Source organism: Clavelina lepadiformis, chromosome 8 (genome assembly GCF_947623445.1).
Source record: "Clavelina lepadiformis chromosome 8, kaClaLepa1.1, whole genome shotgun sequence".
Taxonomy (NCBI): domain Eukaryota; kingdom Metazoa; phylum Chordata; class Ascidiacea; order Aplousobranchia; family Clavelinidae; genus Clavelina; species Clavelina lepadiformis.
The window spans coordinates 19048147-19066782 of record NC_135247.1 but is presented as its reverse complement, the minus strand read 5'-3'; the positions used below and the strand labels follow the sequence as shown (position 1 = coordinate 19066782).

The 18636-nt window shown below is 39.4% G+C and overlaps 3 protein-coding genes across 3 annotated transcripts; all 3 read left to right on the top strand.

The window, feature by feature from the left end:
* Positions 1 to 24: 24 nt before the first annotated feature.
* LOC143468481 (uncharacterized) lies at positions 25 to 5692 on the top strand. Its single transcript, XM_076965731.1, has 5 exons — positions 25 to 871; positions 1697 to 1850; positions 2085 to 3760; positions 3895 to 4052; positions 4115 to 5692. The coding sequence occupies exons 2-5, from the start codon at positions 1715 to 1717 to the stop codon at positions 4935 to 4937; spliced, it is 2793 nt and encodes a 930-aa protein (XP_076821846.1). The 5' UTR covers positions 25 to 871; positions 1697 to 1714; the 3' UTR covers positions 4938 to 5692.
* Positions 5687 to 10430, top strand: LOC143468502 (uncharacterized). The gene is made up of 11 exons (XM_076965767.1): positions 5687 to 5785; positions 6736 to 6825; positions 7002 to 7090; positions 7235 to 7331; positions 7498 to 7642; positions 7736 to 7895; positions 8018 to 8111; positions 8295 to 8439; positions 8526 to 8603; positions 8819 to 8985; positions 9188 to 10430. The coding sequence occupies exons 2-11, from the start codon at positions 6788 to 6790 to the stop codon at positions 9900 to 9902; spliced, it is 1728 nt and encodes a 575-aa protein (XP_076821882.1). The 5' UTR covers positions 5687 to 5785; positions 6736 to 6787; the 3' UTR covers positions 9903 to 10430.
* A 1517-nt stretch (positions 10431 to 11947) lies between these two features.
* LOC143468473 (uncharacterized) lies at positions 11948 to 18572 on the top strand. Its single transcript, XM_076965720.1, has 16 exons — positions 11948 to 12809; positions 12943 to 13065; positions 13160 to 13276; positions 13344 to 13514; positions 13595 to 13698; positions 13880 to 14025; positions 14124 to 14264; positions 14334 to 14402; positions 14542 to 14629; positions 14825 to 14880; positions 14940 to 15018; positions 15282 to 15487; positions 15948 to 16049; positions 16204 to 16254; positions 16322 to 16405; positions 16584 to 18572. The coding sequence occupies exons 1-16, from the start codon at positions 12678 to 12680 to the stop codon at positions 18380 to 18382; spliced, it is 3468 nt and encodes a 1155-aa protein (XP_076821835.1). The 5' UTR covers positions 11948 to 12677; the 3' UTR covers positions 18383 to 18572.
* Positions 18573 to 18636: the final 64 nt, after the last annotated feature.

Here is an 18636-nt window from a genome sequence, read left to right as displayed (position 1 = left end):
CTGGCTTGTTAGTTCCTGTTTTTGAAGATTAAAACGTTTTATGGCGTGGCCAGACTTTGGAAAAGTATTTTAAGTTTGGTATGATTTTTCAGGTAGTCAGTATTTTGATAATTTACAGGAAAATATAGGTTGGGTTAGTTTGTGGGCGAGTTACGCTTGTACGGTAGCTTGCAAGTACGAAACAATTTTCCAGCAATAAATGTTTTATCTACTCAAAGAAATACTTTAACAGATGCAGGATATAAGAATTGAATTCGCCAACATCGAAATTATTACATAAGTTACTGACTGACCTCGACCTACACAGAGCTTGCCTGATTTTATGGGACTTGGAGAAGCCACAATCAGTCATGAAAATCAACAGATTTACCTAACTCTAAATATTTATTTTTTGCGATTAACCACTTGGGACAACAATTACGATGCTAAGCAGTTTAGTTGCAGCGCAATAGGGGACATGCTCATAAACAGTTACCTGTAACAACAATGAAAATGCTTTAGCAAAGCCCCAAGGCCAATGGCTTAAAACTTGCAAAATGGCAACAACATAGAGCTCTTCGGGAGTTATTGCTAAGTTTTAGTAAGCCTAATCCATATCCATTGACTATATCCTAATCCATTGACTAAATGACTTTCACTGTCCATTAATGTTGTTAACGTCATTAATGTTAATGCATATCTTTTGCAAGTTTTCATGTTACCAGTGTATCCCGTTGAACCTTATCTGGCCCGAGAGTAGGTTCTTTTTACTTGTTCCAGGGTTAATGAGCTTATTATTCTTGATAATGTCTAATTTTTTATAACTGATGAAACGATCCAAAAGCTTGCCTCTTCAAGCAAAGAACTTTGCCAGCCACAAACAACTGCAAAGGTAAAAATTTGAATGCTATGTTTTTCTATGATATTACATAAAACAGCTAGACTGGAAAATTGCAACGTGTGGCTGAATTATTAGTCACTCATTTTAGTCTCATTAGCAGTATATGCACATTCATTATTTTGAAACAAAAATAGCTCCATTTGCATATAAACACATTTGCATATTTGCAGATTATTCTGAAGCCAACCTAAACCCTATCTACAGTAAATTACTACCGGCAGCTTAAACTTGACATTTGATGGTTGCGAGCTGCACATTTTTCTTTAAAGAAATTATGCAGTAGTTGCTAACTTTGCAAACATTCCAGTTTGTTTGAAAATACTTTTACACAACTTAATCTCGTTGATGGTTCTCGATTTTCTAAACCTTGGCTACTCAGCTTGTATCTATGTCTGTATTTTCTATTGGAAAGATTTGTTATTTGATTTTGCTCGAATGTTGTTAATGCCTTGGTCAAAGGCAATGACGTACTCATGTAAAAGGAACATCCCCAAACACCAACCCTCAATTACTTAGTTTTAACTCAGATACTTCGATGTATAATGTAATATCATTCATGTAATATTTTGATGTGTCCCACATGGTTGCAACTTGGCAGTGGTATCAGACTTTATCTCTAAATTTGCATTCCCAGATCTATGAACTGGGAAGCTTTTTCTTTTGTGGTGAAACTGCATTTGCTGTACTATTTAGCACACTTGTTTAAATAATACTACAAAATATTTACATTTTTACTCCAAGCTTATCACAATCAAAATACGTTGTGACTGATTACAGACAATTTCATTGAGTCTTACGAACTGCTTTATTATGTAGGTTGTCCTGAATGCAACAATGCACCCCTTCAATTCCAATGCGGAGATTTCTGAGCATGATTTGAAACAAGAAGAAGTTCGATGTGATCAACTTCCCGGCAATAAATTGAGTCAAGCTTCTAACGAGAGAAGAAAGATGACATCCAAAGACTGTGGTAAATATTTTCTTGTTGTAGCTTTTTCAATGCATTTAATTTTTTTCTACCACGTTTGAAATTGTGATTAACGTCACAATCAAAGAAATATTTCCTTGGTCCTAACTAGATACCGGAGCTTTTAAATGTAATTTTATAAAACCTGATTGTCCTTGATACATTTACCATCTAACAAAGATCATGTTTATTTGTGGCTTCTCACTTAATTAATTGACAAATAATTGACATTTGCAGTGCCACCGCCTTTTCAGAAAGTTAAAGAGGCAGTAAAGAAGAGTGTGGAAGAGTTAGTTGGATTGGAAGAAACAAGTGACAACACGCATCAGTTTTTATCATTGGATTTTGAAATTTCCCATCAAAGCACTGAACTTTTTCAACAACATTGTGATTTTCAAAAGGGTCAGATAATTCCAGAACCAGAAAATTGTCCCCGTACGATTGATGAGAATCATATTCTTGACTTTCTTGACAAAAACGTAGAAAAGGAGAATTACGTTTGTCCAAGGAACTTTGTTGGTGTGATAGGGATGGCTGGATGTGGAAAGACTACTCTGGCAAAGCGTCTAACCAGACAGATTTTGAGTAACAGACTTTCAAATAATCCAGATTTCCTCTTCTATATTCAGCTGCGCAATGTTAACTTCAGAGAAGAAATAAATTTGTTTCAGTTGTTATTGGAAAACACCTCCTCCTCCTCCTGCCCCTTGGACCTTGTTGAAAACTCTGAAGCTGAGTTGCTTGAGCATCTTAACAACAGCCCAGATGTGATGTTTATTTTTGACGGGTTGGACGAAGCCGTCTGGCGGTCACCAAACCAGCTAACACCACTAAGGTCGACACAAACAAAAGCAACTGCTGAAGTTTTTATCAAGAATATTCTTGCCGGGAACTTGTTTCCTTCGGCGAAGAAAATTTTCACATCGAGACCGAAACAGCTCTTTGAACTCCACAAAGCTTGTCGGCCTTCATTTATTGTCAAGATTTTAGGACTTAGCAAAGGCTCCCAGAGACAGCTCTTGGAGGACATCTGTGGAAGCGAGTTCAACAAAGTTCAACATTATTTGCGTGAACATCCTGATATTTTGGCATTTTGTCGATCTCCCAATATTTGTGTTGTCATTTTTTCCAGTCTACAAAAGTTGTCCTTGCAGGGTAAACTAAACTCATCCTTATCATTTACGAATGTGATGTCATTTGCAATCGTGAGATTTGTCATGGAGAAATACCCGCAATGTGCTCAAAGAAGAATTTACTTCATGAAGTTAGCCAACTTAGCTTTTGATGCTTCTCAAAGTCGTAGAATGCTTCTCACACAGCAGGTTCTGCAAAGACATAATGTCAATGAGTATGACTTGCAGTTTTTCCATACCATGCCATTCATGACATATAAGGATCTCACAAAGTTTGACGGAGAAGGTTCTTTTTCTTTTTCTCATCAAATTTTTCAGGAATATTTGACAGCAGCTCACATAATTTTTGGCATGGAGCTGCCGAAATTTCGACCGTTTCTGTCTAAACTTGGAGGATGCAGATGGCGACTGGTTGGTAAGTTCATCTACGGCTTGTGCAACTTTCAAGCTCAGCAACTCCTTAAGAAGGTCATTCATCCTGATGATGTTGATGAGACTCGGGAGAAAATAAAGCTACTTAAGCAACATGCTGTCCAGTGTACACCGAAAGAAATTTCAGGAAAATATTCGATCGACAAATTCTCTGAGGTTGTTTCTTGGCTGAGAGAGGCTGACAGGGAAGACTTCACAGACGCATTTTGCTCCAAACACCTCCCACATGTAAACCTGAAAGAGGAAGATGAGAATCTCACTTCATGCCAAGATGATGCAATAAGCAGGTTGCAACAAATGCCACTGGATGATGTCATCCATCAGCAAACTGGTTCACCTGAGAGCTGGGTGAGTCATTTATCTCTATTTTGTAACAATGCTTTTTATGAGTTGTTACGTTGTTTGTAACGACCGTTAGAAAATATAGTTGCGTAAGTAATAACTTTTGCCATTTGTTTATTGTTGTTGATAAATTTTGACAGATATTCTACGAAGCTTCAGAAATTTATGCTGTTAATGACAAAGACGGTTGTTTGGGCAAGGGAAGGCTCGGGCATGTCCAGCTTGCCTTTGATGAAAGTCACTCGCCCGTTGCTGTCAAATTTACAAAAATTCGGATCCCTATGAAAGAAGTTACAAGGTAAGACAGTTACAGAACTACGAACTACAAACAGAAGCATGATCCTAAGCTTTTTTTTCAAGATTTGTTAAAGAAGCTCTTTGCCTTCGTCGCATTCGTCATCCCAACCTGGTGCAGATTTATGGCTACACTTCGTGGCATGGCGGACTTGCTGTCATTATGGAGCACATGAGTGGGGGGAATCTGAAACTCTTCTTGGAAAATGTCCGGACTGAAGATTTTTCACCACTTCTGAAATACAAGTTTTGTGGAGAAATCGCCACCGGGCTTGCCTACCTTCATCAGAAATTTGATGATCGTCGAATTACCCATGGCGACCTCAAACCGCCTAATATTCTGCTAACATCAGACTTACAATGCAAGATTGCCGACTTTGGTGGAGCACTCGTCTCTTCCACGGTTCAGAAGGATTCCAGCCCCCATTTCACAGTTGCTTATGCCGCTCCCGAAAGATTGATGAATGCACGTCAATTTGCAACCAAAGCCATGGACGTCTACAGTTTTGGCTTGATTTCGTATGAAATACTCACTCAAAAGCAACCGTTCATTGCTCCGATGGACGTATTGGCTGGTCGTCGACCACCACTAGATGGCTTCATCGAGCAGGACCAAACCCAAGATGAAAAAATCATCAATGAACTTAGGATGCTGATATCAAAGTGCTGGGCCCATTACCCCACAGAAAGACCTGGCATTTTAGAAATAAGGGATCGAATTCTAAATGCGTCCATTTTCAGACAAGCGGGTGTTTTGCTTATGCTACATCACAAAGTTGCTCATATCACTAAGTACTTGAAAGTGAATATGCCGTTCTTTCAACGATACACTTGTGTGCCAATCAATGAACTCGCTAATGCCGGCAGTCCCATGAAAATGATGTTGTAAATATTCAAAAAATTGATCTTGGGAAAATACTATGGACTAATTTATCAAAATGGCGTTCTGTTTTAATTATGAAATCATGGAAGCCATTTTGGTCTCCAAATTTCCACTTGTAAATTACTTCCTGCGTTTATGAACTGAATTAAGAACTTGGCAGATAATTGAAAAATATATGAACCACCTACATAAGACGATGTGTGGATACCTGTAGTTGCCCACTTGTTCATACAATAATGTTAAACTAAACTGTATTATTATGGCGCAATTCTATATGTTGTGATCTTACGATAAAATCATCATTTCTGATGCCTACCACAAAAGTAGTTTTCAAATTCTAAGTTTTGTGTTGTAATTGTGTGCAAAGTAGAGGCCTAGCTGTTCAAACTTTCAAGATAACGCGTGTTGTCATCTTACTCACCGTCCGTATTGACATAAAATTTCAACATGCTTCATCGTTGCGGCGGTTACTCAGTGACAAGCCCTAGCTTTAAACTTTGTCCGACTTGGCAGAAGAGTTAATATTTTTCATTGTTTTAACAATAGTGTGTATCCAGCATATATTGTACTTCAATGTTATATGTCACATGTGCTGTATTTTCACACCTAAAATGAGGTTTATAAAAATGTTTTCATTGTGTTGTTGCTAAATGTTATGCCTTGACCTTGTGTTTTTTGTAGCAGCACGGATGTCGTTGGAATGTTTTCTTGTCATTTTATGTTATTGGGCAAAATTAATTCTGATTTTCGTGTGTTACAGACTCTTAGAAACTCATTTAATATTTTTCTAATAACTTTGTGCTGTCTCTTCTTTTATGGAATTGCATTTTCTGCCAGCAAGCAAGCAGTGTACCGTAAGTATAAATCAAGTTACTTCTAAGATATCTGTAATTAAGAGTTTAATTGCAATTAACTGTTAAAATTCGTGCTCTACGAGGATTTTTAAGTTAAGTCACTTGAAGTGCTGTTGTGATTGGGCAAGCTTATAACTGAGTTGGGTTGCAAATTTAATTCCCAGAATGAGTTGAGATTTTTAGTTCTAAAATTATTCAGATTTTAAAAGTCTTACAATATGTCTACGACTCTATGTATTGTGCTTTGAATCCATCCTTCCCACCTGGAAACCATCTCATATGGAAACTGCTTGTAATGAGACATCAGAATACCTTAACATCATCTTCGTTTGATTACAAATCAGAAATGGTCCAAATTCTTAGTTTCATTATGTTCCGCATGTGGCTTCATTATATTTTGCCCATGGTAGCAGCTTTAGGCCATAAATTCATAAAGTGCTCTGAGATTTCCCAAACTCTTGTATTAGCTTTATAGAGTCAATACTAAACTCTTGTTCAAAATTACACAGTTTGCCAGTTTTGTTGACCATTTGCAGCTACATTCTGCATGTGCCCTAGATATTTTAAACATGAAATCTGCAAAGCTGAAAAAACATATTGACATGCGTAACGTACTATCCAGTGACTGGTCAAATGCGGTTTTGAAGAAGAATAGCTTGAGATGTGAGAATCCAACATTTTCATAGAGTCTGAAAATTTGTCCTTGTCCCCTCCGACAGTGGATATTTGTTCACATTGACTGAAACAGCAAAAAAGCGTGTTGTGCTGCAATAATAACATGCAACTTAGAACCCAAACTGAAGCGGTATGGAGTCTTTGCCAAGTTTAGTTTAGCAAAGACTTTCTTTAGTCCAAGGATAAAAAATTTGACCCCTTAATAACCACACTGTGTTAAGTTGAACCTATTAAGTAAAGCATTTTAGTTTGATCAACGTGTTTTTTGCTTTCAGGTTACTTATTAGACTCATTTCTCATTTAGTCATCTGTTACGAAATTACGAAAATGGCCGTCCAGACCACATTCGAGCAGAATAATCTCGGGTATTTCTTGAATGCTTGGTTTATCAGTGTTATTTACTTTTAAACACATTGCGAGTGTGAACTCATTTAAATGTTTATCTTGCATGCTGGTACTGATTGCATTTCACGCACATTGTCTTGGGTGTTTCATGTTTGCACATTATGATGTAACACTGATATGTTTTTATTTGCACCAGGAATCGTGATATGCGCGGCCTTTCATCAGTAATGTTGTTGCCAAGTTACAGCGTCACAGATATATACGAATCAATAACCCTACGTTACGGTAGTTAACCTTGTCAATAACAAGTGTCAATAGTGTTAATAGTATTTAGGTTATATCATGTTTATAATGTCATAATGACAATGGCATCACTTGTTATCGGTTCAAGCAGAAATTTTTGTTATAAAAGCAATTGGAATTGTTTAGATATAGTTTCGTTGCGCATTGTTGTTGTGAAAGAAGAATTTCCCCATTCGGAGGCACCGGTACCTGTTTCATCTTTAGAATACATCTCTAATGGAAGGTAAGACTAAGATCCTTTGTTTGCTATGGTTTGTGTGTCTTGTAAGATTTAAAACATTATGCTTGGAACCATGCACTTAAATGAGATGAGCTTAGGATGAAATTCGATACAAAATTGTATCAATCTTGAATAAATTAATTATTTCCTACAAATGTTTCATGTGAAGTTTCAAAGTCGGCCCGGTCTTAGAGGAAGATCGAGGACCGAGTTACAAAGCAGGGGATAGGGTTGGATATTGGCTCGTCCGAAGGTTTGATAAAGAAAATAAACTTCAGGATATCACTGTTCACTTTACAAAGAACTCTAAAAAGGTTCCCATGACTAAAATTTATCCTAGATTTTTACTGTGTCAGAGCATTGCCGCCAATTCTAAACCACTTCGTTTGATGTTGACATCACAATAGGTTGTGGAAAAGACACTTCCTTGCATTGAATCATCTGCACAAGTTCATGCTGAACTTAAGCTTTTTGAAAACACCACAAGTCAAACTTATGAGCTGACGCAGAAGTTACGAAATGTCAAAACCCTGAAATACTTTGAAACAACTATGATGGATGATTATGGTATCGGCAATTTATTGTAATCCAACTTTCGTTTTCTATATCAAGGTTGTATCGTACAAACAAATTTGGTTGGATTTTTTAAAGGCTTATTGCTGGAATGTCATCTATATTATTTTACACAGAGGAAATCACCTTGTATTCATGCATTCCAAAAAACGGAGGTTGTCTATTGCTTGGTAAAAGTAAATGGTGGTATGGATATTGCTCTGATGGGAGGTATATATCTATGGAGCAATTAAGTTTTCCCAAACGCATGTTGATATTGAGTGGCTTAAGAAAGTTAGTGTGAATTCAAATACGGTGAAAGGAATTGACAAACGAACCTCACAAAACTTCCTGGATGCGCTTCTGGTCATCTTAAATGCCACGATATTCAATTGAAAGTTATATTTGTAACAGTTTAAAAAGGGCGGATTGTTCTGCTGTGAAGCGATGGGGCCCACCGTATAATCCTGATGACACGGTTGGTTGTCGTGTTGAGATAGAATACGTTGAAGAGTCGAAACACAACATTAAAATCTACTTTAGCAAGGATCATGCAGAGGTTGACTCTTAAAATAACTTAAGTTAGGAAACGCTTATCCTAAGATTGCGTACCGGCCTTTTAAAGAACTAACTTTGTCATTTTAGTTCAACGGACCGGTGATCATATCTGACCAAAGTGAGAAAGCACAGGCCTACTGCATTTTGGAATTTAAAGGACCAAAGGTGGGTAATTCATGCTTTATGTGAATCACTAAAGTGCTATATACTGGGAGTCGTAATTCTGACATAGTTCCAGTGCATAACGCCTCGTTTTGTTCCCAAAAGTAGTGAAGCCATAAATGTTATAAATTGCAGATTAAGTGTAACTCAAGTTCTGAATCTTTTTCGAGCAACTAAATTCTGAGATCGTAATTTATGTTTTTATTATTTCAACTCAGACTCTGGCGACATATTCCGCACTTCGCATTGTCGCTGGAGAAGATGGGATATTGGCCCATGGAGGAAGTGGAAATTATTATCATGGGTTTGATGAAAATGATGCACCAGTTACCGTGGGAGTCTATGACCAAGGATGGCAGGATATCTTTATCAAGCAGAAACATGAGTAAGAAACTGGCTGATCCCGCCTATGTAGTTTCTACTGCCCCGCTAGTGTTTAAAATTTTTATCAGCAATGTTAGTTGTGGCCAAACAAGTTGCAGTTGCAATTTCTTTGTGATAATTCTTGCGAAATACTACTTAAAACATCAGATTTCTGTTGATGCTGACATCAGCTCCACCTGGATCATGTCTTCTTCTTTACTTAGAATGATTCAAAGAAAGCCCAATCCCTACCTGGCACAAGTCTATGGTGTGGCAACTCTACCTTACGGCGTGGCTTTGATCATGGAGCCAATGCGTGGCGGAAGTGTATTTGACTTGTTGCATGGTTGCCATGGCAACACATACCGGGTGCCAATCATCCCGACATTTCTACTACTGCGCATGTGCGCGGAGATTGCAACAGGAATGGCCTCTCTGCTCATTCACACCGCGGGCCAGATAGAGCAGATTTCAACCAGGAATATGTTTCTGTCTGAAAGCCTCAATTGCAAGCTGTGTCCGACGTTCTACGACCATGTCGGTAATATCCGGCCAAGCACAGCCCAACAGCTGCTCGTTTTGAAACTGGGCAAGATCATCTACGAATTGATTCTGCGCCAGGTTCCCGGGGAAACCCTAAGCGCGGCAAGCGAGCTTGTATCGGCTGTTAACGCTTACATAGACACATTAAGAGACGAAAGAAGCGTGAACATTCACAAGTATCTTCGAGACGTCATGATATCGTGCCTGGCAAGTCACGAGCAAAGGCCATCGATTAAGCAAGTTCGTGATTCTCTTGCGTTAAAACTATCAACTGAGCAAAATGTGAGTGAAATGCAGCATGCAGTGGCTGATATAAGCGAGAGCATGGGCTTGAAATGGATCCCTTTCACTGCCGAGTGTGTTGCACTTGGTCAAATCAGCTCAGCCCGGAGATAATCGCGCTGCTTGGAGCTACTGTCAAGCGGTGTAAACTCGGTTTGATCTAGCCGTGACACGGAGCTAAGTGCGCTTTTATGCGCAACCATGGCAACTGCAAATTCACTTCGCTCTTCTGTTTTTTTCTTGTTTGGACGAAAGAGCGAAAAGTGTCTCCTTTTTTGGAGATTGCAGTTGGCATTTGTAACGCCAAACTGATCCAACCGTACCGACAAACTGACATGGTAGGCGCATGGCAGGAATGCAAGAAGAGAGATGTTGTTAAGTCAACCTCGTCTGAAGTCTGATGCCACGTACATCATCACCATGACGCCTCGTGTTTAAAGTGCTGCCGGAACTGGTTTGCACGGAACAACTTTCTTACTCTGAGGATAAATTTTTCTAGCATTTTAGTTCAGTGTTTTAGCGAATGTGATTGGTTTTTCGAGGTGGCGTGTTCTTCCCATTGAACACTTGCGGCACTTGGAACGTTTAGCCATTCAATATAACCAAGCAATAAAAACAACTCGCGTGTAATATTGACACAAACAGACAAGAAAAAATGTTTAACTGGTAAGTCAGCACTAAGACATCTGTAGCTACGCATCGAAACACGTCAACACGGTAGAAGAAATCACAACTAACTTCGACTGTTCGAGTTCTCTGCTTCTGTCTGCCGTGTGACGTCACAAGTCATTATTGGCGTTGTATTCTGTTAGCGGCACGACGCCACCCAATATGGCGCAGCGTCACCTCTGTTCGTTGGACTTTTCGTAAACCATCTGTCAATCTTTGTTTGCTTAGTTTTAACTTGGCAACGTAGTCATGTTCTGGCTTTTCTGAACAACTCCTGAAGAGTCAGATGACAACGGAGTTGCACGGTTCTATCAGCATGACATCCGCCACACTTGTTACTCCAACGTGATGCAACGTTTCTATTGTAGGTTAACCAATAAAGCAATTTCGATTTTTATGAGCGTTTTGCGTCTTTCGTGCTTGCTCATTACCTAAACCAATCCGCGTTTCAATCACACAACGTCTTGAATAGCAGAATAAAATGCGGTAGTTACTCTATACAGTCTATAGGCTTAAAATTTTGTTAAATCTTTATTCATCAAACCTTTGCAGATGCGTTTGGATTTTCAGTAAAACTTTACAAAAACGGCAAAAGAATCTCGAGAAAAATTGCGATCTCCAAACAGAACAAGATAATCTTGCAGCCAGCTGTCCACAGGTTGTAGGTTTGCGAGGAAACTTTTGCCAGTTAATGTATTGGAACGAAGCAATTCACAACGTTATATTAAAAGTATTCGAGAAAAATAGTTTGAACGTAAATAGGTAGACACTATACCAGCGGCTCCCAAACTTTTCTAAAAATTTTGCCTGGTGGACCCTTTGCAATTATTTTGATATTTCGCGGCCCTATAAAAATCAAAAAATGCAAAAACCACACTAATGAAAGAAAAAGCAAAAACGATCAAATACGGTAAGCATTTAATGGGAAGGGTGCACTTGTTTTGCTGCAATTAACTCATCAATGTCTGGTTTGGTTTTGGATAGCGCAACTCTCATGTCGTGTACTACATCCACCCTTTGAAACTGCTTTAAAACTTTAAAGACTAATTCTCATTGCTGACCCTCTGAAACTGCTTTACGGACCCCAGTTCGTCCGCGGACCCCAGTTTGGGAACCCCTGCACTAGACAGACACAACAGTAAGGATGGCTTGCTAAAAGCCAAGTTGGAGAGGAAAAAAGAGAAGTGTGACGTCAATACGACACTTGAGTGGCCGGGTAGGGAAAATCAGAATGTCAGTTACGTCACTAATTTTAAAGTTTAAACAGGTTTGACGTCAGAGTTCTTATGCTGGACTGAAAAAGAAGTTTTTCCGATTTAAACTCGACGATGATTCTTCAACACTCGGGTCTCGCCGCTCTCAATTGCCTACTTATTTTTGTCAGATAAATAAAACTAAGAACAAGGCAAGATGATATAAGATGTCTATTAATGTAATGTTCCTAACGTCGCAACTGCGCTGAGTATGTGATTTGATTCTTTCGGCGGAAATTTCAAAATGGGATCTTGAACTTTGAAGTTGCGGTTTTAACACTAAACTTATTGCAGTCTTGTATTTAGCCAAAGCAGCACAAAGTTTTTAAGTGGGTCTAGGCTATTTTTCTCGCGTGCAGGATGTTATCAGAATATATATCCTTGAACTGAAGGAAGTCCGCACGAGCCGCGCTCGACTTAAACTCAGCGACGATTTCTCATCGTTCGAGAGCCGGTTGCCAAGCTTGTCTTTAAGCACGTTCCGATACTTACACATAGTTTTATTTCCTTCCAATACAGTCCTGCCCGAAATTTTAACTTCACCAGAACCATCAGGTTTTCGACGAGAAATAGTGCGCACTGGTGTGACGGCACGCACTGAATCGTCAATTCTTTGTTTATTATAAATTGGCTTTTAAACAACCAGCTTTTCTTTGTTTATTTATTATAAACTGCGTGAAGTGTAACAAACTGAGCGTGCACGATAATGAATCTCCAGGGATCAACTGCTACACTTTCCACTAGGGCCTAGGGGACCCCAGATTGGAAAGTTTGCCCATGTAAGAAAGCAACAAAATGAAACAATAACCATTATAATCAAAATTAATTCAAATCCCTCGTGCACTTGGCAAACTTCCCAATCTGGGCGCAGTTGCAGTTTATAATGAAATCTTGTTGATTCAATTTATAGTTCCTGAATTTCATTCTCGTGCTATATAGTTTATTATTAGTTGTTTTTTTTTGTAATATGACATTTTTTAAACATGATGAGCTCTGTTTACGATGCTTCGCTGCCAAGGAATTAGGAGATAAATTCGGCATCACACTTTCAAAAGATTTATTTCGAGAACTTTTGTCTGTTTCCAACAACAACACAAGTGTAAGATATTTTTATGGTGATTTTTATTTTGCAAAACATGCTAAAAGGTTATTCTAAGAAAATGTGTTTGGTTATGACCTGCATGGTTCAAACTGTGGATTAAAAGTTGCAAAAAAATTTATATTAATTGCAGGATGTACCTGGTGCAACTGATCAATGGGTTGGAGTTTCCTTGCAAAACCTGAGGTGTACTCCTGTAACCTTGAATAGAAGAGAAAGCTCAGCTTCACAACCTGAGGAATTCACTGCCAGAAAAGTCAGTCTTTTTATTTATTTTCTGCGCCATGTGCATCGAGTCTACATAAAAGTTTGTTTTGCAATAAAGACAATATATTGTTCATGTTAATCAGGTTACAGTTGAGCCGCCAGAATTAGTGCAAAAAATCTGTGACTACCTCCTTTATAAGCTCAACACTGAAGGGTTGTTTCGAATATCGGGATCATGCAAAAGGATTTCTGCTTTAAAGGTAATTTTATCTCTTACTCGACTTTGACAGTATTGATCTGACCAACATCTTTAGTTTCCTGTTCTAGGAGAAATTGCAGCATCACGAAGATTTCCAGCTTACCGATGAAAATCCTCATGACGTGGCAAATATTTTGACCCAGTTCTTGCGCCAATTGTCTGTGCACATCGTCCCAAAGTGTCTCAACTCCACCATACTCGATGTGATGAACCTGGAAAATGATGACGATCGACTGACAGTAATGCAATGGCTGGATACGAATTTTAAGGCTGGTTTAGTCCAAGTTGTGAGTGAATTTCTGTTGTAATTTATTTGCAGGCTATTCAGCTTTCCTGTCTTATGCTGCCATTTGTCCATATCCATGCACTTAGTTATGTGATGAACTTTTTCAACAAAGTTGCTCAGCACTGTGATAAAAACAGGTAAATCACCATTCATTGCTCTGTAATTTATTCATTTCTTTAATGTTTATCAAGGCCCAGCGTATTGTGCACACGTTGACGTAAGTTGCCAATAGTTAAGAATTTTTTCAGAATTTAGTTTTCTGTTTTAGCCCTCAGGCGTGTATAGCTGAGATATCAATAATTTTAACAATTATGACAGAATGTCGTCATCGGGTTTGGCGACAATCCTTTCACCAAACGTCCTTGAACTCGACCTTCAGAACAAGATCAGTGAAAACGGTCGCGCTTCAATGCTACAGCACACCGGCTTTGTGCGACTTCTCATAGAGAAGTGCTCAGTGATTGGTCTGTTCAATCTCACTCAAATATCATCGAATTCGTCAACACAGATGATAGACATCAAGGTGTTTAAGAGCAAACAACGAGTTGTTTTCATGTCATAGGTGAGGTGACCAGCTCGCTGGAAGTGAAAGCGTGCTCTGCAGGGAAGTGTGTGCACAGAGAAGAATGGTTGCTCATGACCGAACCCTCCCCACATCTGTCGTTAGAACTGAAGCACGATCATCGTAGGAAGAGTCTGGCAAGTAAGTTGATGTCGCTGTGTCTGGCATCGCATTGATATCGTGCCATATATGATTTTTCATCAACAACAGATCGTCTCTATGAAGCATTCTGTGGAAAACCAGATGATTCACAGCAATCCGCCGTGGTTAAAAAGGAAGGTAAAAATCAAGAAAGGATATTTTATCGATTAGTGCGGCATGTTGTTGAAATATATAAACCTTGTTTCTTGCGGTTTGTGAAATAATGCACGGTGAAGAAGTAATGATATGAAACCAGAAAATTTTAAATCCTTATCAGTTCTCGAAGATGAGCTGAGGAAACAGTGCATGAAGCGGAGATTGCAGGAGGAGGTGTCCATGGAGGATGATAATCAACCTTCAAAGAGGTCAGTTTCACATCCCACCAGCTTATGCATGAACACAGGAAAAGTGAAGTTTAGTCACAAATGATTATCAATGATTACATGCACAGAAGTTGTTCCAACTAACCAGTTCTGTTAACATAGACATATAATCACATATTGTGTGTGCAATTTGAATGCCGCACGGCACTTGAATTAACTTCAGTTTTTTCTTTATAGAAGAAGCTTGCAAGGAAAAGCTGAGTCGGTACATTTGGAGCCTTTCCCATTCAACGGTAAGATATTTGTTGATTGCTCTGATTTTTTGCTTTTTGACGTTCCCTTTTGTTTACAGCTAATACAAGCGAAATCCCTGTAATCAACTTTGTGCCAGATGAGTCGGCATCTTACAACCCCATAAAGAAGCCAGATAGGTAATTTAACGACAACTTTAAAGTAAACGAGATCTCTTTAATGTGATTTAAAGCAAGGAACGCTTTTTTGCCACCGTACACTTCTGTCTGCTCTGTTGTCTTGCTTTAGAAATGACTAAGTGGTAGCGGTGTCAGGTTACACTTTGCTTAGTGAGTTTGTACCAAAATGTTTACGATGTAGCGCATGGTTGGACACTTGTAATGAAATTCTATCTTTTAAAAGGTTCTTCATTGGTTTTACCTCAAATAAACTTTCCTACCAGGCACGATTCCGGCAGCACTTCTTGCTTCGGGAATAAAGCAAAATCCCGCCGCTGTCGAAGGTCAATGAGATTAAGTAAACCTGCAGCGGCATTCGAGAACCGAGTCAGTTATCCAATCACAGATAAGGATAAAGGAAAAGAAAATGTCACTGGTCAGAGATTAGCCAATCACAATTGTTCATTGGCCGCAGATTCCAGTGCTAATAGTAAGTAGAATATTTTATTAAATGTATGATCTTTGTCGTTTTACAAACATCATTCCGGCCAAACAGCAGTTAATGAAACAGACGATTCATCAAACATGAATATTCTGTTCTAAATGTCTAATGCCATACAGAGTATGTGTATCGAACGCATTAATTATGTTACAAATTACCAAAACTTATGGGAGAATACATCAGTTATTATCACTCACAATTAACCTTATTCCATGTTAAGCGCCACTGCAAAGGACATTCCGTATTCCTTAGAATTGGTGTAAAAACCTGCTCACACATGAACTAAAGTGATGGTCAATAGGGCAAGGGCAATTACTCATTTCTTTGCTGTTGTCTACCAGCTGTTTCTCAACTTTCATTTATTTTACACGATTGGATAAGTTTCAAGCATTTACTGCTTATGTGAGACTTATCGGCTCAGTATTCAAAACATGTAATTTTTCTCCAGCATCTGTTGGTGAGAAACTCCGGAAAAGTCGCTTTTTCGGGAAGCTCACTAACTCGTTTCTGTCTCCTGCTGTTCGAAGAAGATCAAAAGCAAAGAAAAAAGGTTGAAAGCGAATTTGGTATTGCGTGGTGGCGTACGGCCTTGTATTACTGGTGTTTGCTTATTGCTGTGATTCTCTTAAAATACTGTCTTGCTGTGAACTTGAACTTTATTGCTGATTGAGGTTTGAAATTCTTAGTGAAGTTTTTATTTTAAGGTGAAAATTCTTCGCTATTATCACAAAAGAGCCCGGCACCATTCATTAAAGGTCAGTAAAAGTTGAGAGAATATGGCAAAGTGAAAAAAAATGTTTATTGAGAAATTTTCATTTTTAGCGCCTCTGTTTCCTCCTGGTAAAATGCAAACTCCTGGTCCAAGCCACAATCATTTGAAAACCAACTCTCGTTCATATTTATCAGGTTGGTTGCTGCCAATCATCGGAATTATGTCAAACATCTTGTTTTGTGTTTATGGGGTTATTTTAGTTTAGTGTCGACAATAGTGTGAATGTTTTCCTTACGCCAACCGACAGTTAGTACCAGTTTTGCAATATGTTTATTGTTTATCTCAGACTTCATATTATTTCATATTTTACAGCTTCAGTCACACTCACACCGATCACACCAGTCGTAGTTCATCGTGACTTCGAAGCAGTACAGCCAGGCGAGGTTATTGACGATTCCATCACAATATTCGACATGAGCATTGAAACCTTGATCTCAAAGAACAAGGGATTTAGCGACAATGAAAATCCTTCTGCAAGTGCTAATGCTGATGAAGATCGGAGAAAAGAATTATTTCTTGACATCCATCCTATTGATAAGGCTTCCCCCAGTGAAGATGCTCTCCCGGCAGGAAGTGAAGATACCAGCTCTTCGTCAACTCCTGATAAATACGGTGAATCTCCTGGAAGATGCAAGAATGAGAAGGATCTTGGTGGTATTTGCGAGGAGTTTGTTGGAGAAGGTCATGTTGTTTGTGACATGGTTCTTCATTGTTGTGATGATACCTCCATGGATCAGCCAGGTAAAGAAACTGCTCCTCTTTCCTGCCAAGATGAACTTGAAGAAAACCTCACTAAATCTGATGGGGATTTGTCTGCAATTACTGACGAAACCAAGGAAGATTGCCCCAATGCATCTAGTGGCTTGGAAGAGATCGTTCCTAGTTTATTGCCAAGTGAAACAGCTCAAATTGTGACATCCAGAGATGTATCAGAAGAACCTCTTTTCACTGATGATGGTCGTCTATCAACCTCTGCACAAGAGCATGAAGATGTTTTGGAGCAATGCCAGTCAACTTTATGGGATGTTATCGACCAAGTTGTTGCTATTACAACTAATACTTCATCTAAGTTCACAGATGCACCGTCCAGCAGGAAGATTAAGGATCGCGTGTTAGGGATAGATTCCTCCTCCAAAGTGAAGTTCCGATGCCGTTCCCATCAAAGCTCTCCCAGAGTAAAAAGGTCCAAGGTTATTTCGAGAAGAAGTGGCCTCATTATTCTGGACGAATGCAACATCCGAAGAAGAGGAGACAAGAAAGAGCCAACATCAGTTGAAGATGCTGAAGTTAACGGAGCATCTTCACACAAAGTGAAACTCGTTGGTGAGGTGACAGATCAGAGCTTGTCATGTGGAAGAAAGTGCATCAGAGGGCTGCCTCCTCCTGTACCGACTCGCACTTCGAGTCTTCAAGCTCCCACTGTTGTGGAGGAGATACGCGCATCCAACATCGAAGAATGCTTTGTTCTTTCAAGGCAGCCTGCTCCCAGCACACAAGCTCCTTTGTTATCTACGTGCGAAATGAGATCTCGGTTGCCATCCAACGATCGTGCATTATCACTGACAGCCACACAGAAGATAAAGCTGTTCGAGGATCGCAGGATGCAGAAGAGGAGTAAAGTGCAGTCTTTCAGCAGAATTCCTCGATACAGAACGGGAAAAGTTTCAGCCACTGTGAAGCACTTCGACAACCTAATCCAACCAAAGATGAAGAAGTTGCCTCCGCTTCCTTGCCACGACCACTCACCTGTGATCTCTTCCTGTGAAAACGTGCAAGATACACTACCACCAGGGGGCGAAAAGGCTCCATGCAAAACTGACATAAATCCGATAAACGTGACAACTCCGATACGTAAGAATGAGCGAGCAGCGAAAAGAAAAAAGTCGAAAAGTCTAGACAAAGATTTTAAGGCTGGAGATGACGAGTCAGCTTCGAAATCCGGAATTAAAATAAAGAACCGCATCAAGACTCCCTCGAAGAGCATGAAGCTAAAGAGGAAGCCGCTCGTGATACGCAACGTCAACGTCGACAACGATTTCCTGGATTATTCTCCAGTGAAACGGGCGACACCTAGAGAGCCACGTTCTCGTGTGCCAATCATTCCCTTCTAGTAACCGACAGCCCAACGCCAAGCATGTGAAGCAGCGTGCAATAGCGTGGTCCCCGCACTAATAACCTTCTGTAAATCATCTCACTGCTTTCTCCTGCACATCTCTCTACTGCAATTGTGTGATTTTTCTACATAGCTTCGTTTACAATGTTTTCTGTAGCGATTGGTAATGAAATGGTACTTGCATCATACACCCAGTGCATTGCTTTATTTGCTAACTCAGAAAAGGAATTAGATCCTGTGCAGTAGATGCTG